The sequence below is a fragment of the Pleurodeles waltl genome, chromosome 1_1 (genome assembly GCF_031143425.1).
Source record: "Pleurodeles waltl isolate 20211129_DDA chromosome 1_1, aPleWal1.hap1.20221129, whole genome shotgun sequence".
Classification (NCBI taxonomy): Eukaryota; Metazoa; Chordata; class Amphibia; order Caudata; family Salamandridae; genus Pleurodeles; species Pleurodeles waltl.
This window is the reverse complement of record NC_090436.1, coordinates 666,778,720-666,804,947: the sequence shown is the minus strand read 5'-3', so window position 1 is coordinate 666,804,947 and position 26,228 is coordinate 666,778,720. Positions and strand designations below refer to the sequence as shown.

Here is a 26,228-nt window from a genome sequence, read left to right as displayed (position 1 = left end):
GGTGGAAATTTGCAGGTCCGCCTCTTGGGCTTCTCCTTCGACGTTTGTGCGTCATTACAGGCTGTCGGACTTGGGCAGTTTGGAGTCGGTGTTAGGTACCGGGTCTTGTCCTCTAGGAGGTAGTTTTTGGGATGATCTTGGTGCAGGATGTTACGTAGAGGTCTTGCAACTCGATGTCCGTCTCCTGTGTGTTTTCTTGCTATGTCTCATTGGTTAAAAGGAAGGCGAGGGAGGGACGGGAGGTAATGCTTCCATTTTCTTACGATAATGGCATTACTCCTAGTCCTACTCCCTCGCCTTCCTTTTCCGTTCCCTCCCACCCTCCCGGTACGGACTGTCCGAGTTGCAGCTTGGGCTTGGTTTTTGTACAGGAGGGGATAAGGGTGGGGGGGGGGGGTTTGAAAGGGGAAGGGAGGGTCTAGGGGGGAGGCGGGAGGCCTCATTGGTTAAAAGGAAGGCGAGGGAGTAGGACTAGGAGTAATGCCATTATCGTAAGAAAATGGAAGCAATATAAAGCAAGCCCAAAATGATAATGGCGATAGCAGCAAAATACAAATGCAGTTCCCAGATGGCGCTATGCAGGTCAGTGCCAAAGATGTAACTGGCTGTCTACTACATTCACTAAAATATACCCTACACTTAGCTGCAAAACCAACATGATGGAGATAGCAGTAATATAAACTGATTCAACTTTTCAGATTGTTTTATTATTTGTAGTGTGCAAACAGTTGCCACAATACAGCTCCAAGGCATCGAAAACAAATTACCTGATTTCTGAACTAACAATAGTACTATAAGACTTAGCAAGCTCATATTTACAAGCATCCTTGCCTAGTACCAGAGATACTAAACAAGTGCCACTGAGTAAATCATTGCCTTAAATGTTTGCTAGGGAATAATTGTGTACAGTACGCTATGTTTTTTACTGGGCAATGCCAGTGTGTTGAAAGAGCGTGGAACTGTGAGTGGCACTGCACTTTGTGCCGTGGCACAAATTAAGCATGGGTGCCAACCAGACATAGGGCCTAAATGCACAAGGTCTGTCTGAGTACTTGAAGGGACTGTCATCACTTATTTTTGTGGTTCTTGCATTCCTCATAAAATAAAGTGTGATAAGAGTTTGATTGCCAAAAGTACGCCATCCAGTTCGTCATTATTGTATATTGTGATGTTCTCAACTTCTGACATTCTCCTTGCATCACAGTGGAGGAAGAAGTGCGGCTACACAGTATCAGAGCAAGTTCAAAAGCTCCTGGAATGAGAATCTCCATCGTTGTAACTTTTGTATAGTGCCAAAAAGCAGCTGATGGGAAGCGATGGAATACTTTACAAAGTGACGGGGAGTAAGGCAAACACACTGTAGAGATTGTTGGGGTCTGGGATAGGGAATAGATTTTTTAAGGAAAGTGGCACCTGGGCCGGAGGCTTACATTGATAGATTGCAGTGAATCTCAGAGAGTCTGGAAGGCTGGGGAAATTGGACATTTCACTTAAGATTTTAAAAGCATTGTATTCCATTGTAGCATTGTACAGGGTATTACACCTTTGATCTCAGGGCTGATCTGATAAAGTTTCTGTTGATTCATTAAATGAGGTGGGAACACAGTGAGTCTTTCCTCGTGCACGAGTGTAAGGATTTTGAAGTGGGATCTCTGTCATGGGTACCTATTTTTGCGATTTAGCAATCTGGCAGGGGCAAGTAGAGAATGTGGTAGGTTGTATGGTTTAGGATGACCTGCAGTTTGTTGGCACTTAAGATGTGCAGACACCAGAAGTGGGCGCAGTGCTTAATTTGTAAATAAAAAGGTGCTGGTGCCCAGAGCCCTCCTCTTAAACACACGGGTGCTGCAATGAAATATGGGAACACGGAATACTGAGGCAGCGTAATCCTGAAGCCATCTCGGGCCTCTTCAATCTATTTAAAGCCATTCCCTGTCCCTTCAACTTACTCTAGTAGCTTTCTGCCTTCTCCCATTGTGACGCTTTTTCGATTTTCTCTTCCTCCGTCTTTCCCATGTGTGTCTTTTGCTCGCAGCAAATGAGTCGGGCAGAAGAATAAACGCTGGCCCTCAAAAATAAGTGCCGGTGCTCAGCACTGGAAACAACAAGCACAAATTAAGCACTGGGTGGGCGAGATACTGAAAGCTCGAACCCGACGCCTGGCTCTGCTCGAGGTTCTGTTGAAAACTCCAGCTCACAACGGCCGAACTTCATGTGGCTTCTGCCTGCCTGCCTCCCTCTTTCTACCCAGGATGTACTTTACAGTCAAAGTTGCCGACTTTGGAGGCAGAGAGACATGTTCCAGCCTCTGAGTCAGCTCAGCATCCTGTGATTCTGGGTAAATCACTTAATCTCCCCATGTCTGAAAACAATGAATGTGTCCTTGTAACTGGTGCTCATAGCAAGTGCTCAAAAGTGAGAAAAAAGCGAGGCAAAACCAAACCCTTAACATAAAGAGTGACGAGGAACTACTTATTTACTGGTTGACTTATTTAAAGTGAAGCCAGAAAACTGGCTTAAAAATTACGGTTTCTGTGCTTAAATGATGTGATTTTAGGCATATATTTTATTTTACCAAAACTCCTTTTTTCTTCATTATAGCATATAAAAGCACTTTCAAATGTGTGATTTCGGAATACTAGATGTACAAAACCTAGTGAGTTTGTTTTCACAGAGTATAATATTGCTCTATAACTTTGATACTCAAAGTAAGTTCGCATGCGGCCCCCTTGTCAACACCAGCACCAGGCTGCTGTTTACTCGACTCAGCACTAAATCTTAAAAAATGTTCGATAAACAGGCAGGTATTTATTTAAAGGTTAACTGATGTTAAAGAAGCGAAGTAACTAAGGGGGCGTCCACCACTTAAGTTGAAGAACATTTTCAAGGCATCTGCAGCAAAAGTCTCAAAATATGATACACTTTTTGAATTGTGAAGAAAGTTTATTTAATTAACATGCAGAACGTATCACTTCAGTGATCAGATTATATCAGTGCATTGAGATTTTTTTTAAAGTGATAGTTTTCAAACATGAATTTTGAAATAACCCCCTCACCCTGACAACAATGCAGTAGTGAAATGAGGGGCAAGTTAGTTGTTATGTGCACTCTCTGGGTGTCCTGGGTTGTTGTTATACATGAGCAACATTATGCTTTATTAAATCAAACACAGGGAAAGGTTTTATACAGCACACATCCTCAAGTCATGCATTTCGAGCCCCTCTTATATATGATGATGAACAAAAATGAGGTAGCGTGAAATAAAACTATTACCTAGAATCGCACAATTTGGTAAAGTGGGGAACCCGGGATTAATCCCGGATTTTCTGGTTTCTCATTGTGTAATTCAGCTACTTGATGTAAATGCCCTACACCCACATTACTATCAACCAACTTCCCCTCCATTCCGAACAGCCATTGCTGGCATCAGTGTGGGCCCACAGTTACACCAGGTTCCAAACTTTTTGGCCCCTGGGAAAATGTTTGAGAGTACCCATGCTCTGTAATAACCTGGGTCACGTACAGGATTTACATGACAACTGCCTTGCCTTTGAGTTTACTGATGATTCATGTTTAAAAACTATCACCTTTTATAAGTACTTCCCAATGCCGTATTGTAATGTGAAGTATATTGTCAAAGCTTTTACAAGCTAAAGAAATACACTTTTCTGAATTTTGAAGTGAATTTATCATATTTTACGTGGTGTTGGTTGTAAGATTTATGTAGCAAACATTTTCAGGGCTCGGCCCGCGCACAGGCTTTAAGATCTGAGCCAGACATTTGGCTTTGCTGCCCCTCTATTTTTTGGCTCGCCAACCTCTAGCAGACACAAGTGCCTTTACATTGATGAGACTGACATACATTTTGCTGATGATTGTAGTTCCTTGAAGAAAGAATGGGTTTGGTGAAGAGAAAGTTTGTTGTGCTTTATGGTTCTAACAGCCTTTATTCCATCTAATGGACTGGAGGTCCCTTTGTCCTTATAGATGGAGTTTGTGGGGGGGTGGAGGGAGGGGAAGAGTTAATTGAAGAGGAAATAGGCATTGATGAGCCATTTGGCAGTGAAGAGTTAGAATGGGATTTTGTTAGCACTTAAAGCTGGCGGCTTCAGGTGGTGGATGCACTTTGAGCAGTGATGTTCCTGTTGCACAGGTAACCCACTTGTGTTGCAAGGCATTCCACAGGTAGTGGGGTGAGAACCATATATGAAGACAGTTCTGGTGTGCTTGCTGGAGTTGTCACTGGAGAGAGGCTGTTGCAAGTGGTTAGGGTGCTTAGAGTAAATGTTCTGGAGTGCACTGGAGGTCTTGTGTCTTGGTTCTCGTGAAAAGAGCACGTGGCAGCCTTAGAATTTTGTTACATGGCCTCCTAGACCTGGGCATGATCTAAGCTCAGTTGTGGTGGTGTGTTGAGGAGTTGCATTTGGGGTTTGTCCTGGCTGGTTTAGAAAGCTATCTGGTTACGTCAGTGGTCCACTAAATACACTGTGTATCAGTTCCGACATGTGGTAGATGATGAGAGGTCGAGCAAAGACACTTATCTGGGGCTCTGGACAGCCTCGTGGGTCTCACCAGCTTGTTGCTGGGTGTATTTGTTACCCATATCAGTGAAAACACAGTATTTCCAGGGAGTCTGGAAGGTTGCACTGTGGTCAGATGACAGCCTTCGTTATGTGTTAATGTGTTTACTGGGATACATTTCCTAGACTAAGTTCAAGTGCTGTAGCAGTCCGACATCCATTTGTTCACCTTATCCCGAGACTGTACTATCTCGTCACTGGCGACTGCAGCATAAAAGGAGCTTTGCATGTTGGTCATCTGCTATGGATGTAGGTGTTATTTGTATAACATTTATTACTTATATTTACTGAATGTTTTGTCAACCTGTGAACTGTGTGATTTTGTCCGCAGTTAGGTACCTGTTGGTCAGATATCTTTGAGCTCCTTTTAGTTCGTGCTATCTATTCCTGTCAGGCCTTGCAACAGGAACTATTTTTAAGTTTATAAATTACGAAAATGAAGTGAGCCTCGATCCACCCACGGATCTGTAATATCTACTCTGTGCATCAGACGAGTCTCCCAGTCTGAAATGTCATTATTTCTCAGCAGGTGTCCTGCCTGGGCCAGGTGAGACAACTGGTTGCACGAGATATGTATTGTTTTCTCAGTTGAACAGAGAAAGTCTAAAAGTTGGTATTCTGGTGTCTTGTTCCTAAAACTTTTTTTCTGCTTAAGTTTCCAGCACGAACTGGAGCTCTGGCGTTCCAACACTCATTGGAAACACACAGAAGCCAACAGGAATTGCAGATGTGTACAGCAAGTTCAGGCCGGTGAAGAGAGTTTCTCCATTAAAGCATCAGCCGGAGAACCCGGAGAGCAACGAGAGTGATGACCAGAAGGAAGAGAAGGAGGGATACTCCAAGAGCAGCGAGCCCGAGGAGCACCTGCAGCCTGGTAGGCTTTGTCCTGAAGATGACCCGGGCCTTAGAAACAAGGGCGTTGAGTCGGCCATTGTGCTCGGGGAACTGGAGCACTATGACCTGGACATGGATGAAATCTTGGATGTGCCTTACCTCAAATCGAGCCAACAGATGGCGACTTTACCCCGGGCAGCCCCAGAGAAGAGGACTTTGGGTTTGCGCTCCAGCTTTAAAGGCCTACCGTGCCCTGCAGGAACGTCTGACAGTCTGCCAGCCAGCTCGGCTCAGTTTTGTGTCCTGTCCCCTGTGAAAAGCTGCGAGACGCGGAAAGCACAACCCATTGTCCTGGATCAGCACAAGCATTCAGCCGAGGGATTAGAGCTTTCCCAGACTGTGGGCAAGAGCGGTGGCGCAGCCCATGAACCTGAAACTCCGGGCAAGGGTTTTCTGGGCTGCTCTTCCCCGAAGGCAGAGGCGACCATGCCGCACTGCCACCTGAGGGCCTTCCACCTGCAGACTGCTGCGGCAGACAGCAAACTGGACCAGCCTAGCGGTAACACGAGCTGGAGCGAGGAGAGAGGCGATGATGCCAAGAAAATCAAAAGTCTCTTAAACATTGTGCGCGAAGGTCAGATGTCGCTACTGGTAAGTCCCACCGATCCCGTGGTAAGTTACGCATGAATGGTGTCCAGAGTGTGCAACAAAGTTTTATTTTGTATTTTTTTTATTTAAATGATCATTTGTTATAGTGTACCAGTGAGAAACGTATTCAGTTGTATAGCGTGTGCTATATCACATCATTACAAGGAGCTATGCCATTATGGAACTAATAAAACATTGCATAGTTTAATGGTCTGTCTATTTAGCTTCCCATCTGTCTGCTTAGGTGAATCGCGCGTGCTCTCTGCCTTGCCATGAAGTTTGCAGCCCACTTGTTTGAGCTCGGAGCCCGAGTGCAGCGGCCACTTGTCAGACTCTTTCAGAGGGAACAGAGGGCCCTGTGTTGTGCCTGATCATTATTCATGAGTGTTTACGCCACTGGCTGGCGGTAGCATTCGCCGGGAGAAGCTTGTGATAATGCCTCGAGTGCCCTCTGCCCCGTGCGGTGGCTGGAGCTGGTCTCCGCTCCGTGATCAGACACCCTGAAAATGTGTTTCCCTAGTAACGGGGTGCAAGCAGACCTCGAGGAGCGCTGGCGCAGAACAGACCCGCTTTGTCCCAGAGCTTCGTACAGGCCGGCAACTGATCACTGATCCACTGACATCCTGAGAATGAGCACCTTTTCTAGCGAGATGAACCTGCATCCCAGGGCCTGGCAGCGTCACTCACCACCGAGTCAGAACTGGATTATCAGGTTTCCTCGCATTTGGAAGACAAAATGCATAAAGTAGTAAGCTAGATCAAATATGTGCATACATTCCATTGTGAGTAGACATGCGATGGCATCGGAACTGTAAACATGGAGCTGCCTGTTGTCCCCACTGCTTCTGCGTAGTTCGCATGTGCCAACAGCTGGTCTCAGAGCCCGCTTTCCCAGGCAGTGTCCCAGGCGCAGGCAGAATAAGGAGCCCCTCCCAGTGCCTTCGAGGTTATTTGCATCGAGAGACCAGCCCTAGGAGAGACGCAGGTTTCATAGCTCGCATCTTTTCACCATTGGTTGGGGGCCAGCTCTCACAGAGAGCCATGAAGTCCCCGTCCACAGACTTTGCTTTACCTCTGCCAAACTGAGTTTAAAATCCCTATACATAAAGTATGTATTGCCATATGCCCTCTTCAGAATCTATAGTTTTGGTTAAATGGAGCAAGAACCTAGCAATTCAAGCAGGAAAATAAATCCATATACTGCAACCACTTTCTAAACTTTAACATTGAGGGTCCGATTAACAAAGGTCACTCGTGCGATTTATGTGCACTGAAATTTCGATTTGCGACCGTAAATCCCAAATTCTGCCAACGACGCGGGAAAGTAGTCGGGCATATAGCTGTAGGGCTAGGGGTGGGCTGTGGGAGGTCGGCGGGTGCAGGGAGGGCTCGGCTATTGGGTGTTGTAACTTTCCGAGGATTCACAAGCATCCCCAGTAATCTCATGTGTAGAAGTTGAACGATTCCTTGACTACCCACCTCCTTATTTTTGTAGTTATTAGGGCAGAGGTTTCTACGCTCGGAAAAGTATTTTCTAGGTGCAAAAAATATAAAACACATTACTTATCCTTTTGCACACGTCCCCGCGAGTCCTGCAGATTGTCAGTCAGGAGGGGAGTTCGCTAGTTTTAAGCACATACACGGAAATATGTTTTCTCATTTATTTCCATGCATACTTCTGGAGATAGTTGACAATCTAAAGAAGTCGCATATGTATTCAGATAATAGGAATGATCTTGGCAGTGTATTGATTTCGACTTTTGAAAGATTCTTTGTGAGCCGAAGGTGGACAATAGACCCCTTCCCTGTGCACATTACATTCCTATCGGATGAACTACGCCTGCATTCATTCAGCCTGAAGTACTACCGAGTGTAACTTCTGCATGTCCCTCCTTAATGTTTACGCGTGGGTTAGACTTTATCTGAGCATTTGCGGTAAAGAGCTGAGAATGAAGGCAGAGATATGCAACCCTGATATAAGGTGTGCAGGCGAACCCGTGTACTGTACCTGACATGCGCATCACACTGTTGCATGAACAAAATATGTTTACGGCTGATATTTAAGAAACAATAAGAAGTTGGTATTTACTGCCTGCTTCTGGGCAGAAGCTACCCAAAGGTAGTGATTTGCTGCAGTCTAACATTTGGGGTGTTTTTAAGGCACTTTAATAGAAGTGTCAAAAGGGGAGCAAGACATTTCAAAGTTTGACTTTATCCAGCAAAGCTAAAACTCGGCAAAGTGACAAAAATATTGCTTTGATTTAAGGTTTATGGAGTGCATCTTTGGAATACCGTACTATTAAAAAAGTGAGCCATACGGACTCTGGTCTACTGAAGGACTCTGATGTTCAGGACATGGATATAAATATATTCTTCTATGGGAAGACTGGAACTTTGCAACATTGGGAGTAAGGTGGGAAAGAGTGGGGGGGACTGTTCAGCCAATAGCATACAGTAGCATTCACAGTAATTTGAATAACTATAATTTGTTTTTTTAATAGATGATGGGTGCCACAGTTGCAACACTTTTGTAGGGGTGAAGCCCAATCCCAAAACCTTGAATGTAGCATCAAGTTGGCAGTTGTTTTTGTAAGGGGAATTTTTGTGTTGCAATTTCGTACCTTCAGTTAAAACTGTCTCTAAAATTAGACCTGCTTTTGTATATCTAGGTCAGATGTTTGTTGAAAATGTTAAATTTCCCTTATTGTTGGAAACATTTTTGGGGATGAATGCAACCTCAAACACTACTCTGTGGTCACCCCTTAAATATATTAAGTTTTGATAATATGATGGCTCAAAGAGTGCAAATTGGAGTATATTGCTTCTGTTTATTGAACCTTATTTGGGAACATCCCCCCTTTGTTCTATTCATATATTTTTTTTTTTGTAATTGTGAGAAATCCTACCCTTTCCCTTAGTATTTGAAAGCAAGTAGTCCTTGAAACATGATACCCCGGCTCACATCATCTATTTTACATGAAAATGAAGAAAACATAATAAAGAAATGCAAAAATTAACCTAAAACAAAGAAAGTTGAATATGAAATTTTAACGAAACATAAACAAATAATGTTGAAAATGTATACAATGCAATTAAAAGGGGTAATGGTAGAAATTAAGATAAGTGTTGTTAATAAGATTACATTTAGGGTTAGGGGTAGGATTATTGTTAGTGTTTACATTACAAAAAGCGTTCGGGTTCTTTTGAAAGTTATGGGTAGTGCTTGAGGGTAGGATTAGTGTTAGGATAATGTCAGTAGTGTTGGATTTATGGTTGGCTTTGGCCCTAATGTTAGTGTCAGGGATGTTGTCAAGCATTTTCTTCATTGTAGAGTTCTTTATTGTGTATTTTTGATTATTAATGATCTAAAACGTTTTCATTCTGAATCCTGCATTTTGCATTATTATAATACGTCTTTATTTCCAGATAGAGCCGCATAACAGTCTTCAAAACTCTCTTTGTTGTAAACATAAGTTGAATGTAAACTCTGCCTTCATTCAGCCTTTGTTCTTTTTGTTCTTGGGGCGAAAATCTGGCTACAGATTCTAACACACACACGCATCAAATCAAAGACAACTTTGCATCGGCCTGACGCTAACAATCTATTGAAAAACGAAACTGGGCTAGTGTCCAGTGAAATCCAAAAGGCACACTGGCACCAAAGGGCATTTCCAGCCATCCTGGCTCTGACAATTACTTGTTTCGACAGGACACACTAGAGCAGTGGTTCCCAACCTTTTGATTTCTGTGGACCCCCACTTTAACATTAATGGAACCCAGGGACCCCCACTAAATCATCATGGGAATCCAGGGACCCCCACCTGAGTCATTACTGGAAGCTGGGGACTTAATTTGTCAATATTTGTTAATATTTTTTAATTTTCTAGGCTCTCGTGGACCCCTAGGGTCCCCAGACCACAGGTTGAGAACCACTGCACTAGAACATATATCTGCAACATTAAATGAGCTTGTCCTGACTTTCCTTTCTTCCTTTTTTGTCATAGCCACACATGGCAGTAGAAAACCTGGACAAAATTCACGATGAAACTGGAAGCAACCTTTTGCACATTGCTGCATCCCAAGGGCATGCAGAATGCTTACAGCATCTGACATCTCTCATGGGCGAAGACTGTTTGAACGAGCGGAATGTGGATACACTTACTCCAGCGGGACTAGCAATAAAGGTAACTTAACTTTTCTAGAGGTTACTAACCACAGTTGATGGTCTAGCTTCTTAAGCAATGGTCAGTTGTCAGTGAAAAGGACGCAAGCACCCGTTTACTGCAGACATAAGTATACACACTGAGTTCTGAGTTAAGGGGTTTCATCAAAGGATATGCCGGTGTGTTTAGTCTGTTATGAACAGTTTGGAAATCCTTTAAAATCTGGGACCTCCCACAAAATGGAACATACGTCCCTGAAGCAAAAACTGTGAAATATATCTTTACGAGACTTACAGTAAATACAATGCCTAAACCACCGGTTAGTGTAAGACATAAAACTGAAATGTCTGCCTGCATACCACTGCCAGGACTGTTAAATATATTTTGTTGTCTAGTAACTCAGGTCTACAGGGCAAGAGTGTAGACAAAGCAAGTGCTGCAATGAGCCAAATCCCCGCATTCAGCACATCCAACCTCAAGCAGAAAAGCGCTGCCTTATAATATGCTCTCCTCTCACCAAGCTGTGATGGTTGGTAACTTTGGTTGCCATGGTAGTTACTGGATACGAGTTTCTTTATACCTTCTTCGGATGCTCCAGTATTCTGCAGTATGTCACTTTGAGAGTACTTAGTTTTCTTCAGGTGCCCTTGCCCCCTTTATGGTTTCACTTTCGCCCAACCATCTTATTTTCAGTGAGGCAACTCATCGTAGTTAATACTCCGTCTATTCTGGCCCATAAAACTCTTTATCAACACTTGACTCACTACTGTGCAGGTCTGAGTTTAATCTAATTGCAAAAGTCTTACCTCCTTTCCAGTCCATCATGGCTGCCAATCCCCTCTGAACTCCGAATACACATGCATAAAGCTGACACACCTCAAACGCTACTCGAAATGTCTCTGAGCCCACAAGGGCTTACAAAAGCTATGCATGCCACTATCATATAAGTTTTAATAGAAACTAGGGGCCTGATTACGACCTTGGTGGAGGGGACTACTCTGTCACAAACATTACAGATATCCTGTCCGCCGTATTACAAGTTCAATAGGATATAGTGAGGTCCACGGGCTCAAAATGTCCCCACAGCAAAGGCAATTGTACCAACACCTAAAACTGAGCGTGTCATGGAAAACGAGAGGGTGAGTTCCCCCCACATTATCTAACTTTGAGTGTCTGAAGCACTAGCAGACTACTGACTGCCACCCACGATCGAGCTGCCAAATAACTAGTGCCAGAAGAAGACAGACTCCATTAAAGGGAAATGCATCTGTAAGGCATGATCACTGCTGCGATCCAGCTTGGGCACTTAGTTTGTTTCTTTTTTTCTTTTTTGGGGGGTCGAGGGAGCTGGGGGGGTATTAATGGGGGCCCATGCTAGACCCATGCAACATGGTCTTTAGGACGGTGGCCCCAGCACAACCACTTTTCGACTGCTGCTGGTGATGCCATGATTTACTGGAAGTAGCTGTTGCCTGCACTCATAACATGAGGGGCAACCCTGTTGGCGAGGCTGGTCAAGGAGAGTAGCATATATACTCAGTGGGCCATGCAGCGTGCACACCAGCAGGAGTGGGTCTGCTCCTGCTCACAGCGACATCTGCAGGAACAGGACTTCACAAACACTTGACCAAGGACAGAAAGGTACCCAAGACATATAAGAAGAGGGCACGTCTATATGGGGATCTAAGACGTTGATCTTGAGAGGAAGAGCAACACTGCCAGAACTGCCCCTAATACTCCCGTTGGGATTCCCCACACAGGCTAAGTTCAAATGCACATTGCCACAAGAGACTGTCTCTAGATTACAGAGTAAACTGCTCCAAATAGTACCCTTAATGAAAGATCTGCTTGTTATGTACAGTATTTTTCACTGTGTGTGTTAGCATTAAAGTACTTTTCTTTTTCAAAGTAAAGTATTGCCAGGGCCTTGATTGTTACCTGATGCATATTTAGTGCCGAGTGTCTAAACCCACACCTCCTCCTTAGGTAAGACTTGGACTGCTCAACTTCGCTATTCTGAGGGTCTCATGGTAACTGAGCGTACTTGGTGCTATGTTGTGGCTCAACAGTAAGGTCAAGCCCCAGCACACTAGTGGTTTTTAGATTGTTAGAATCTGAGCCCATTAACCCCTGAGTGCTCTGGGACTCCTGAAAACGTTCTCGTAGGAAGCCTCTTACCAAATTTCCCTCTGCACATGACTCTTTAAAGTCATATCTTTTTCAAAAACCTTAAAAGCATGATAAACCTATACAGCCAGAAACGTCCTCTCTCGTGCTGCCACCTCACTATTTGACCCAGCCTTCTGAATTATATAATAATGCACCACTATCACAAGGTTGTACACTCAAGAAGTCACTAGTCACAAAAAAATATCCTGCTAACTTAAATTCATATGACTGTGGTACATGTCCAAGCCAGATGCCATGGCTGTCAAATAAGCAGTCTGAACTTCCCAGTTCCCAATTAATCACTAGTAAGCAATCATGCCAAACGAATGCATGGAAATCCCAGCTCTAATAAATCAGTCAATCAGGAATTTTTAAAGTGCACTACTCACCCGTGAGGGTCTCAAGGCGCTGAATAAATAACTGCCGAAGCAGTTGCCTGAGACGTTCCAAGAACATTATTCCTTATCTTTCCTGAAAAGCTGTCACTGGACCTAATCACGTTAAACAGTGTTTGCAGCATAGTTGGGTTCTTCAAAAGCATGGAGATTTTATGGAACTCTCCCATGTATCCACATCAATATGAATTTTATTGCAAATATTGTAAGTCCAGAAGTTTGTTGTCTTCTTGGGCAAAGCAAATGCTTCTTGGACACAGTGTATTAGATGGATTAACTTCCTACTCATAGTGGCATCTCAAGATGATCTTTCCCTATATCACATCCACCTTCCTGGGATAATAGTTGCCAATCTAAATATTGCAAACTTGATTGTGTAAAAGCGCTACAAGCAGGCTTCTCAATCAAGTAAAAACAACAACTTGACTGACGAAGCATGATAAAGCCTCTAGAATTTTATTTGGCCAAATATATTCTAAACCAGTCCCATTAATGCACAGCCAGCAGGGACAAATTTCAGTATATTGTGCCCTAGTTTTTAAATTCTTGTCTGGTTCAGCACCAACTACTTTTGCTGAAAAATATGTTGCTATATTACTACTAACATCCATAACCTTCCTAAGACTGCACTGACATCAAAAGATAAATGAGTACAGGAGAATGATTATCCACACGTCTGAACCCTGGAAAAGCCTTGCACTAAATTCAAGACTGGCTATCAATATCACCTCACTAGGAAAAGTCTTTAAGTCTTCCCTATGCTCATTGCTCCAACTCAGTATAATTTCCATAGCATTAAATAGCTTCAGATAATTTAGTTGGTAGGACACCAATGGATAGAGTAAGAGGTTAAAATGCTCGTGGTTTGTTTTTTCTGTTTCAGAATGGCCACTTGGAGTGTGTGCGTTGGATGGTAAGCGAAACAGAAGCCATTGCGGAATTGAGCTGCTCAAAGGATCATCCAAGCCTTATTCACTATGCAGCAAGTTATGGGCAGGTATGATCATTTTTGTTTGTTTGGGCAGGGTAGAAGATTCAGGAGCTTAAAATGATAAAACTCAACACACATAGTTTTTGGTAACATGCACTAACCTCCAAAAGGGTTGTACTACTGGCACTTGCAACACGCGTCCCCATTTTCCCTGTAACAGCTGAAGGATGGGATTCAGTAAAGTAGTTTTAGCTTTCCCCGAACTGTTCCCACTGATGCCATGAGAACCAATTCGAGATTTCCCTCTGTGTCTAATACAGTGATTGCTGACCTCGTTCATAAGTTCACACGTTCCAGTAGGCATGATTAATTCGTTCGCAGGAACTGTACAAATTACAAATTCAAACCATGATGTATTGCAGTGAGGGGGTATTTATCAAACTCTCCTGGTAATTGCTTTGACATTTTGTTAAAAAAAAAAAAAACGTTAATGGAAAGATTTGCGAACTGAGGCAGTTGTGGCACCTGAAGAGATGCTGTAGATTTATCACATTGTACACTTAATGTTTTGGCTGAAAGTCAAATTAAACCATTTTCTTTTCTTGCTTTCATTGTGCTACTGCTAAACTCTACTTTGGAATTTTAATTTGGGAAATATTTTTGCCGCCCACCTTTCCAGAGTTGTCAGTTTACACAGTGACATACTCACTGGACTGGCGATTTATGTCCTTTAATTGATTGACACAGCAGATTTTTGAGTTACTGTAACATAACTGCACCATGCAGAGGACGCCCGCTCCATAGCCTCATTTACAGACATGAATCAAATGCTTTTGATGCCTCTTGATGCTTGGATAGTGTTGAAGGTGACACGACACACAGAGTTGACTGAGTACATACATGTATTCACGGAAACCAGACGCAGCACTGTTCTCCCTTCGCCAGCCGCGGAGTAACCAGTGCCTGCCAGAATCCTAGGAACATTCCTGGCGCACACATGCCTTAAAAGAACACCACACACGAACACCCTCCCCCTTTACTACAGATTTCCTTCGTTTAAAGGTTTGCGTATTCGTTATGTCCAATATGTTGTCTGAGTGCCGCTTCTAACAGGTAAAAAAGTTAAATGAAAACATCAAAACATGTGAGTGACAAGTCCGAGGTATAGTATGGATATAATTGTTTAACTTGGGGAGCCTGAGGGGTACTGATTTTCTTTAAGAATTCCTTAAAGAGTTAATTCTTGCCTTTTCTTCAGAGCTTTTGGGTTTGAGCTTTGCGGACATCACTCAATTCATTAGATTGTGTATTTAAACTGAGTAATGAAAAACATCATAACGATTAGGAAGTACCTGGCGCACGTGCACTCAGGCTGATAGGGCAGTAGTGGTATGATTCCCCCTCCCCCCACCCCCAGGATGACTCGTTTGATGATAAGTATGTATAATGATTTTTTGCTCTTTCAGGTCCTCCCCTTTGCTATAGGGACATGGGGAATTTATGTATTTGCTTTGTTTTATCAAGAAAGCAAACATTACGAAGATCACAGATCCTTCCCTCTCACACCATAAAAACGTGTGAACTCTCCTTCAGTCCCTTAGTCTGCTATGTCGGAAAACATTGCGAAATGCAGTACTAGCTATTAATGTCACCATGTTCCATCACCACCTGCATTCCCGCATTGGGCTATTGTGGAGGCATCAAACCAGGTGACAAGTTTACCTCATCTAATAATTTGTCCCCTGCATTATGGCTTCCATTATCACTTTCCTAGTCATTCGTCATTTCAAATTGGTGCCTTTCTACTACAGCCCACAAAAAGAAATTGCATATCCATCCTTCCATTTGCTGTCTTTCCAGTGGATTTATCTTGTACGACTTATAACTTGGCAACAGCCCCAATAGACAGATTTTTTAAAACACACACACACCTGCACAGACTCATATGCAGACAAAAACAGATTCCAACAAAAACAACTACCACCACAACAACAACTGCCGCCACCTCCTGTATTTTTTGCTGCAACGATAAAAACATCTGTTTAGGAAGACTTTCTTTGTTTGAGTAACACTTGTACTCATTCTGCATCTGTGAGCTCTTCAATCAAATTCAGGAAACTTCAACCTATGCCTACAGTGTGTTTATTCATGGCACATTCAAGATAGCATACAAACTGGCCCAGCAGGTCCAATACGCCGTCAACATACAACAATAACACAATGGGTATTTATTGCATACACACCCTTGTTCTACTTTGTATGAGGAAAACCTTCACCAGTGCCGATGATTGATTGCTCACGTTGTTAAGAGGAAAATCGGCATGAATGCTGATGGATCCATTTGATTGCTTAGACACTCTCATAAGAGCTTTATTTCACATTTAATGCCCAAGTCTGTTTTTGTTTCATAGGGATAAGTTAGTAACGGGTGCAGCCATCATATTAGCTCCAAGCAAAAGAAGGAGACTCCTTATGCCCCAGTGCATGATAGAAGGGGTAGGATGTCTAAGACCACGATGGAGGTAGCAGTGTCCTTATATGGGAACTTATCACCACTGAGCCTTTCCTAGCCAGGTTGTGCCCAGGCTTGTTTGTGGTATTCTGCTGACAAGATCTGATGTCACTCACACCACTGGACTCAGCAGTGGAGGCATTTAACAAAAACTGTTAGCTGGGGAAAAAATTAGAGCGGTGGGGTTGGTGACGGTGTATTATGCACACTTAGCCCACTTATTCATTCTTCACCAGTTGCCTAAAGATCTGCCATAGAAGTTCGAACATTTTGTAAGAAAACAAAGAAAAGCTCAATAGATTCAAATAGGAAGCCACCAGGGAATCCATATCAGGACGTCATGAACATTCATGCAAGGGTTTCATTTGATCCTCAGAAATCTGTTTAGGATTTGCATGTCTTTGTTCTGTGAGCTCCCTGCACAGATGTCCCCCCTTGCTTTTTCTAGGCTACCCTTAATCTGGCAAATTCCAATTCAAAGTTAAATCCTGACACATTTTACCTGCGGCCTTCCTATATTTCTCCTCTATCATTGGGAATTGAAAAACACTTTTGTTGGCAGTTCTGAGCAAATAGATTGAAATGTATGACGAAAGGTTGAATTAAACAATCCATCCAACTTTGCTCAGTGACAAAAGTGTGATGTGGAGTCAGAAGACCTGGCCTACCTCCTTCTTAAACCATGCATCACTTTCCTTGTTAGCTCTCTGCGTTGCTTTCTTCCCTTGATCCCACACTACACTCTGCTCTTCCTACTCAGTACTCTTAACAGAGAAATTGGTTTAATGGTTTAACAGTGTTCTCGATCTACCCCCGGGGGACTTTACTATTATATCACAATTGTTGCGGGTCCTCCTAGTGCTCCTTTTCAAACTCTATGTTCCCCCAGCTGTAAAGTTACCCTTTCTCACAAAAGTAATTACAGGACAAATTCAGTAAAGACTTTGAAAAGTCTTGCCCCTTATTTGAAGTTAGATGTGCCAAACCAAGTCTGAAGTCTTGTCCCTTGGATAGATAACTAACCCTCCAATAAAGGGTGCTTTCATAGCCATGATCCATAGAAAGACAAACACATGCAGAACAAAGCCAATCTCACTTACAAGAAAGACACTCCTTACTTATCCTGGGAATGGCGGGCGTAACAGCGGGTGAGCCCGTTCAGAATGATATTTGTGGTTGTTCCAGTGCCAGATGACAGACAGTGAGGTGGATGCACCAAAGTAATGTTTCCAATTTTGCTGACTATTATTTTTGGTTAGAATAATGATAGACCAACACAAACATCCACAAATTATAGTCCTAGAAAGTGCAGTAACATGTGGAATGTGTTAGGTTAGCTGGCAAAAGTGAGAACCCATACGCATGCTTGTTTTCATAAGAGAAGCATTTATTTGTGCTCACTGAAGACTGATGTGTTGTTACTGTATCCTCTAAGAAGGATGCTTCGTGAATGGGGAAGGGCTAAATGTTTTCTCCTTACTCTGAAATCCTCTACTTAATTGTGATCCGGCTCTAATTGAAAACTGCAGTATATATGAATGAATGACTAGGGCAAATGTTGGCACTAAACCGATTGAGGTCATACTGGTCTACACAAGTCTTACCAGAAGCTGAAGCCGACAATTTGAATGGGTAGCCACATAAAAATTCTAAGGGGAATACTGATAATCTAGTATGAGGTATTTGATCAGGCTTTCCAGTCTCCTGAGCCTCTTGTAAATGTGAGAACTGCCAATATAATCTGCACACTTCTACACATCCGTCCTGTAAACTGTATGCATGTCTAAATTTGCTACCCCACACCATGTGCTGTAATTTTGAAATCTTTTGCCAGGAGTTGATATTCAAGCACCCCATAAACTCTAAACTAAGATCACTAAACCTCTGTCTAAAACTGTGTTCTTGGTAGCCTTTTGTGAACCAAACGGAAGGTACTGTTGTAGGAGGCTGGCCTGGTTTGTAGTGGGTACCCTAGGTACTTACACCTTATACCTTTATATATTTACCCATGGTTTTAATAATGTAGTGTATGTACATATATGTGTGTATTCATGTGTGTTTGTATATATGTGTGTGTGTGTATATATATATATATATATGTATGTATGTGTATATGTTTCTGTGCTTGGCATGTTCGTGGGTCATTGCATGGCTCCTGGGTGGGTTGTTATACTAGATATCTATGAATCCCTGCTCTCATCTTATCACACTTATCTACCCATCATCATATGTCATGTCTCTATCAAACTATCCTCCATTCCCACTCTGACTCATCCCAAATCCTTTCTACTACTTTCATCTCCTAAATAACTCTGCCTAAGCTCTTCCCTCCGCTTCCACATCTAACTCACCAAACCTCACTTTACTACCATGACCTCCCACACAACCCTACTAAATTCTCCCTCATTTATCTCACCCTGCTACTATGCTCTCCTTAACCCTTCCACAGACTCTTCCCTCCTCCACCCCCCTTTACTCATCCCAAGCCTTCGGGTTGAGTAAATGAGGGATATACTCTTAATTAACACTTCTGGATTTCTTTCCTCCTCCTCCCCTCCATTACTCCAGTCAATCTAACTAACAAACTCTCAAATCCGCGGCTCAAATTAACTCATAATAATACTAAAACTTTACTCATATTTCCCAATACTAATCCATCACTAATTCTTGTTGGGTTCCAGAGTAGCGTGCTACTCACCGAAAAGCGATTCGACGCCTCGTCAGGGGTAGTAAGCGCTATATAAATACTATTACAATACAATACAATACAATGAAACTGAGCGGTCATGGAGAGAGGATGCTTACTGGCTAATATAAATACAGAGGCTGCAAAGATGAGCATGATGTTCCTGCCCGGATATTTGTAATGTGTGACTAAACTCTGGTGGAGTGAATATAAACTAAACCAAGTGCAAATATGTTTTTAAAGAACCTCTTTATAATAGATATCTTTAAAGAATGCCTTCAGTGTGTCTCTGTGGGCAATTGAAGTTCTGTCTTTTATTAAGTCTGCTGCTGTGGCACAAAAGGCCTGGTGAGCCATTCGTGTGACCAACATTCTTTGATGCATGCAGGTGACCTTTCCACATTTCAAAATCCACAATCTACTTCTATTGAGTAGACTGTACCTTTGAGGCCAATATTGATTGGTATAGTGGCATATTATCAGGCTGTATGTGGCTGAAGAGACGTTGTGCATTTGTTGCTTCAGGGCCTCCTTAAAAGATAGAACCATATGTACAAAAACACTGGTGCAATTAGTGGTTGCAGTTTCCATACTGACGTTTTGTGACCTCCAGTGGATGCCAAGACAGGGGTGATGACCTGCAAGGGAGTGCAGACCACCATACCTGTCAACATTTTAAAGCAGAATACTTTTTTGGTGTATTTTTTAAAGTATTAAAGCAGCCCCATTCCTTCCTGGAGAAATGGGGCTGATTTAAAAGAAAAAAAAAAGGTTTTTAGTTTTGAAACACTATAGTGAGAGCTGGCAGTGCCACCCCAGTTTTCAAAGGGTGAAAGGTCCTGAGGTGTCCTCTTTTGCAAATGAGTTAACCTGCCCCAACTTGACAGTAGGTGACTGATCCATGGTTTGCAACCGGTATGTGGTTGCAAACCATTAACACATAGGGTACCAATACGGTATTTGAAACGGATACCCAAGACATGTAACCACTTCTAAACCCATTTCACTATTTTGAATTTATTTTCTGAAGCGTAAAATGGGTTTAGTACAAATGCAGAACTACTTTTTGGTGTTGCTAATCCTGATTTTTACCCATTGGGAGGGTTTGCGACCACAAAAACCCCTTAGTACGTCTGGCCCGTATATCCTAGAGGGAACACCGAAGTTCTGTACCTCTGTGCTACTAATGTTGTAATGCTGCTTGACAATCTAATGAAAGTGTTTATTCTTTCAAATATGACTGTTCCTTATTTGTGAAACCGCACCCAACACCAAACTCAGTATATACAGAACTATGCTGTCTCTTTCCTTGTTGCACCCTTCATTGTCATTCATGAGGCCCCACTTGGTTCCTGCTGGAGGCATCACTTTTTTCACATGGAGTTTTTGGACTGCAGGTAGGCACCCATATGTGGAGTGATCATAGATTAGCACCAAATGCAGTTGGGGTTTTTGTTGTCCACAGGCATCCTTAGACTTGCACTGCTGCTTTGCGAGGACAGGTTAATGGGCAAGAAGGAATTTAGGGAGCACATGCAATATAAATTTGCAGATTGCCCACTGGTTACGAGTAGGCCTGGGCGGCATGCACAGAGTTTAACTCCACGGAATTCCACAAAAACTCAACTGAGATTCTGCAAAGTTCCATGAACTGATAGAATTTGGACACATTGCGCTGCTTGCACTGATTTTTAGTGCAGGGAGCGGGTTAGGCGCTGTAAAATCAGCCTAAGCGGCACCACATGGTGCGCCAAAGAACTTGGCTTCTTTCTGCCGCTCGAGCATATTTTCTACTCCAGCAGCAACTTTCTCAACCCAAATACTTGCGACCTGGCATCTGCGTTGAGAAATCTTGCCAGAAGTTGTTCTAGCGTCTAAAACTTGCTAGGGGATGCAAATTCTCACTTGCCAACTTAACATTGGCGAGCTGCGTGTGAAAAAAACTTTTAGCTTGTTCACATTCAAACCTCAATATGTTTTTTTTTTAAATAAGTAACACTTGGGCAAATTGAAATACTTTTTCCCCTGTTAAGAGGATGATCAAAAAGGCCTTCAGAGGTTTGCAGTTAAGATCGATTACCAAAAAAACTAACATTTGTAAAACAAATCTTTGTTTTTAATACATTTTGTCATGCACATTAGCTGTATGTAAAATGTAGTTACATATAGCTCTGTGGAGGAAATGGTCAGGTATATTTGATGGAACCTTTACTTCAATCAAAAACAGCTTGCAATGACCACATCCTGCAATAAATTGCATAATTGTGCAAATAATTTGAATCTAGATTACTACATGCTACTAATTGATAGTTACAGGTCAGTAACATTTTCCTTTCTGTCCTTCGCCCAACTACTCGAACCCCTTTCATTGCCATCTTCCAGCACCCGACTTTGCACTGTAGGCTTGTCATTACTGGAGGTCAATAACATCAGACCGTTGGGTTGTGCAGCTCGTCCAAAGTGTACTACCTCTTCTTTGTGACGCCGCTTCCACCCAAGCCACCCACTTATGACAGGCTGACAGAGGACCACCTCTCCTTACTCTTTCAAGAAGTGTCGACTCTCTTGACCAAGGGAGCCATTGAGATGGTGCTATCATCAGACGCAGGCTGTGGTTACTGTTCCAGCTACTTTCTGGTGCTTAAGAAGGATGGAGGCCTACGTCCTATACCAGACCTGCGCCTTCTCAATCCCTTCCTCAAGAAGGAGAAATTCAAAATGCTCACACTGGCTCAAGTTCTGTCTGTCCTGGACCCAGGAGGCTGGATAGTAGCATTGAACTTGCAGGACGCATTATTTCACATCCCCGTCCTGCATGTCTACAGACGTTACCTGTGGTTCACAGTAGGCCAGAACAACTTCAGTTTGCTATCCTCCCCTTTGGTCTTAACAGGACCTCTCGGGTGTTCACCTAGGTGATGGCGGTAATTGCAGCTCATCTGCGGAGATCAGGGATGCCAGTCTTCCCCTATCTCGACAATTGTCTGTTGAAGGCAAGCTTGTCTCAGGCAGCCATCACCCACCTCGTGACTAGGGTCAAACGTTGGCGTTTCTATCAGCACGGAGCTGATCTGGACACAGTGCTGTTTTGGACCCATCTTCCAGAACAGCGAGTCCAGGCTATGATACCGATGCCATCTATCCTGGATTTCATTGAGATGGCCTCCTGCACCCTGCTTGTGATTCATGCCCATTGGCATATGGGGGCTCTGCACTGGGACCTAATGCTCCAGGTGGTGCAACATCAGGGAAATCTCTCCACATGGTCCAGTTCTCGGAGGCAACTGCAAAAGACCTGCACTGGTGGCTGACGATCCATGATTAGAGCTGATTGTAGTGACAGATGCGTCACTCCTGGTCTGGTTCAGCAATTTGGGAGAGGTGTAGATCAGTGGACTCTGGCCTCTAGTGTAATCCAGGCTCCACATAAAAGTATTGGACCCTTTGGGTGATTTGTTTGGCATTGGAAGCCTTTCTTCTTTCGTTCAATGGAAGGCTGGTGCAGGTGTTCATGTACAACACCACTGCCATGTAGTACTGCAACAAACTAGGTGGGGCCATGGACTCGGTGTCAAGAGGCCTTGAGTTTGACCTGTCTGGAATGTCAGGACATTCCCTGGCGATTCAACACCAGGCAGGCTCTCGGAACGCCATAGCAGACAAACTCCCCTGTCAATGCCAAGTAGATCACCAATGGTGTCTCCATCTGAAGGTTGTACAAGGTTTCCTTCAAGAGTGTGGAGAGCCTTGGCTAGGTCTGTTCACCACTACCGAGAACGCACAGTATCAGCAGTTTTGGGCACTTGAGTTTCCAAGGCAATGCTCACTCTGAGATGCTTTTTGTCTTGAGTGGAGCTCTGGCCTCCTCCATGCCTTTCTGCCAATACCACTCCTGCCCAGAATTCTCAAGGAGATCAGGAACGACCGGACCAAGTCATTCTTGTGGCTTTGAACTAGACACAGAGAGTCTGGTATCCCGAATTGTTGAGCATGAGCATCTGTTCTCCGATCAGGCTGCCTCTTCTGGAGGATCTTCCATCGCAGCAACAGGGCAGTGTTCTGCTCATGAACCTGCACATGCTTTGCCTGCGTATTTGGAAATCGAACAGCGACAGTTGACAGTTTTCGACCCTCCATCTGACGTCTGCAGTGTTATTTTGGTGGCCATATGTCCCTCCACCAAGACAGGATATGCCTGCCATTGGAGCAACTTTGTGACATGGTGTACGGTTAAACATGTTAACTCTCTGTCTGCACCCACTTCTCAAGTTCTTCTGTTTATTCTTTCCTTGGCCCAGCAGGGCTCTGCTTTGGGCACTTTAAAAGGTTATCTTTCTGCCATTTCAGCATTTCTTTGGTTGCCAAACCAGCCATCCCTTTTCAAATTCCCTATTGTACATAGGTTACTTAAAGGTCTCCAGCATATGTTCCCATCAGTGCTTTTTATTATGCCACAGAAGGACCTCAACCTGGTTCTTACCTTCCTGGTGTGCACTCCCTTAGAACTGCACCACAAATGCCCACTCAGGCTTCTAATCATCACAATGTCCATTCTAGTGCTGATAAAATCTAGCTAGAGGGTCAGTGAGTTACAGGCAATGTCTGCAAAATCTCTGTATCTTACTTTCTACCCAGACGAAATGGTTCTTCGAACTCAAGCATCCTTCTTACCAAAGACAGTAACTCCTTTCCATGTAGGCCAGTCCATCACTGTACCTTCCTTTTACGCTCCGTATCACCCCTCTAACAAAGAGGAGAGACTCCACCGGCTGGACCAAATAGAGCATTGTTGCTCTACCTTGATTGCGCTTGTGAGTTCCAGGTGGACGATCAACTCTTTGTGGGATATGTTGGACCAAGAAAGGGAAGGTGGTGGAGAAGTGGGCCATCTCGTAGTGGATAGTGCTCTGTATCAAAATCTGCTTGGCATTGGCCATAAAGCAATCCTGGAGGGTTTGCACTCTCACTCTACCAGAGCCAAGCCCGCGGGCACTGCATTAGCCTGCAGAGTTCCTGTCCTGGATATCTGTCCAGCAGCAACATGGGCTTCCTTCCAACGTTTACAAAGCACTAATGTCAGGAGAGTCAGCTCTGGCGTCACGGTCACAATGCCCATTCGATTCTGCAGGACTTTTCAGTGTAATCCGTATTGCATCTCCACATCTGGGGAGGTATTGGTCCCTGGATGTGGAAGTACTGCTTGAGTATCTATTCTAAGGTGAGGAATCTGCAGCTAGAAATCTATACCACATGAACAAGTTGCTTACCTTCGGTAACGCCTTATCTGGTAGAAACTCTATCTAGCTTTAGATTCCTTACCAACCCTCCCTTCCTGCCCGCGGATTATAATGTAGAGGATTTACCCTTTCAAGGGGCCTAGCTTTGCACACCAATGATCAGTGTTCCTTGTGGCTCCACGCTTCTGATGTGGAAAGTCGCAAAAAGAAACTGGTGCCAGCTTGCTGGAGTAGGGCCTATGTAGACACTGCGCACCTCACTTCTGGTGCAGACGATGCACTTGGAGCTGCAGAGGACTCACTTGTGCGCAGGGATACTGCCTGTCAAAGGTTTTGCATCCAGTCTGATGCCTGGGGATTATTGTAAGGTAGGGCATCTGTGGCTAGATAGAGCCTCTACCAGATAAGACATTACAGAAAGTAAGTAACTGGTTCTTTAAACATGTTTTGGTTATTTTATGTGTGTGTGTTATATCAGTGAGCTGCCAAGCCTTTAACCAGTTAATATTGTATTAACCAGTTAATATTGTATTATCAAATTCATTATGAATCTGGGTGCAATAGTGTGTTTACAAAGGACCCTGTTTGAAAATGCAGTAACAAAGCTGCTATCAGGAAATAAACAAAACAATAAACGAATCTAGTTTAGCTTCAATTAGCGCAGTAGGTCGTAGTGAAAAGCCATTCTCCGTGGAACTCCTTTGAAAGTATCAACTGAGGCTGTAAGATGTGTCAACCTTGTTGTTCTTTTTTCTTCCCTGTGCACACCCGGTACACCTCTAATAAACCTACAGCTAATATGGCGGATCTCTTGCGTCCCTGATTCTGAGAATCTGAATTTGACTTTTGCCCGAAAATTAAAGCTATCTCAAATGAAGTCATGTTTTATCAAACAAAGTTAACAGCATTTTAATGACTGTATATTGTTTTAATTGTTCTTATTACGACCTTAAGTTATTTTCATTTTTATTTGGATTTGATGTCTTAAAAAGTCCCCTTTTCTTTGTCAATTTTGAATTGGATTCTAGGTCCTTCGCCCCATGGGTGCCTTTCCAGCCGCAGAATAGCCTTGCAGGGGTTTGATGCCTACACCTGAGCATGGGGATCCTAGCTTCCTTAGGGCAACTCAGTGCAGAAGCGGCTCCCAACCACACACTGGCAGCAAGGCAGGTCCACACTGTCAATAAAGTCTAGAATTCTTTTGGAGGAAAGTGGTGGTTCCATATTGATTACTGGGCAGTCAGTCAGTGACTGGTGTGGCTTCTAATCACGACTATACATGGACCATCTGTTTTCTTTACAACCTTGCCTAACACAGAATAAAGACTGACTTTGGAAGAATTACCTTTTTTATATTAAGTGTTTTAGCGCACTGCCTCCAAGACTCTGGAGTGATCAAACAGTAATAAAGTCAAGTCTTTTGTATCCTTTGGCCTCTGCTGTCGTCTTAGAATTTTAGAAACATTCGTCTGCCCAACAAAGGACCATCAAAGCACTCTTCACTATTAGCATGCCCTTGCCCACCATGCAATTGTATCCCCCTATACTGTAGCCTGCTGCTGGTAGCTTCACATTGTACTGTTCTGGGTAACAGGATTTTATAAAAGCCAATGTCAAGTTCAAGATCACAACAAACTCTCGAGTGGTTTGCTCCTTACGTCAGTGAAGATGGAGCGTGTCTCTGTAGTAGAGAATTATTTGTTGGCCATTAAATCCAGTGACCCCTGTAACTCAAATTAGAATTATAAATTCTGTGTGTTTAACATGTAGATGTCGACTGCACAAAGCAGCCAAAACCGTATGTAGAAGACTATGGAAAAACATGGTAAACAACCAGACACCAATTTTCACGCGCTGTTCCCCAAACACATGGAATCTATTTTATTTCTCCATCCTTGGTATTACCAGGAATTGGGGCTCATGTGTCATATTTTGGACGAGGACAAGACTATCTCTGCAGACTTCCCTCAACCTTTGCGTGGTGAATGTGTTGATACTTAACAGTCGTCAGTGAACTAGTGTGATGGTTGTAGCTACAAAGCCAATGTTGCAACAAGGCTTTCTATTCGTTAA

General features: G+C 43.3%; 1 protein-coding gene across 3 annotated transcripts in view; it reads left to right on the top strand.

The window, feature by feature from the left end:
• SNCAIP (synuclein alpha interacting protein) overlaps positions 1-26,228 on the top strand; it is a 372,935-nt gene that overhangs the window by 257,720 nt on the left and 88,987 nt on the right. For all 3 annotated transcript variants that reach the window (XM_069226977.1, XM_069226964.1, XM_069226971.1), the window contains exons 5-7: positions 5,236-6,065; positions 10,067-10,246; positions 13,673-13,786. In XM_069226977.1, the coding sequence (XP_069083078.1) occupies positions 5,236-6,065; positions 10,067-10,246; positions 13,673-13,786 (1,124 nt within the window). The remainder of the gene's footprint in view (positions 1-5,235; positions 6,066-10,066; positions 10,247-13,672; positions 13,787-26,228) is intronic.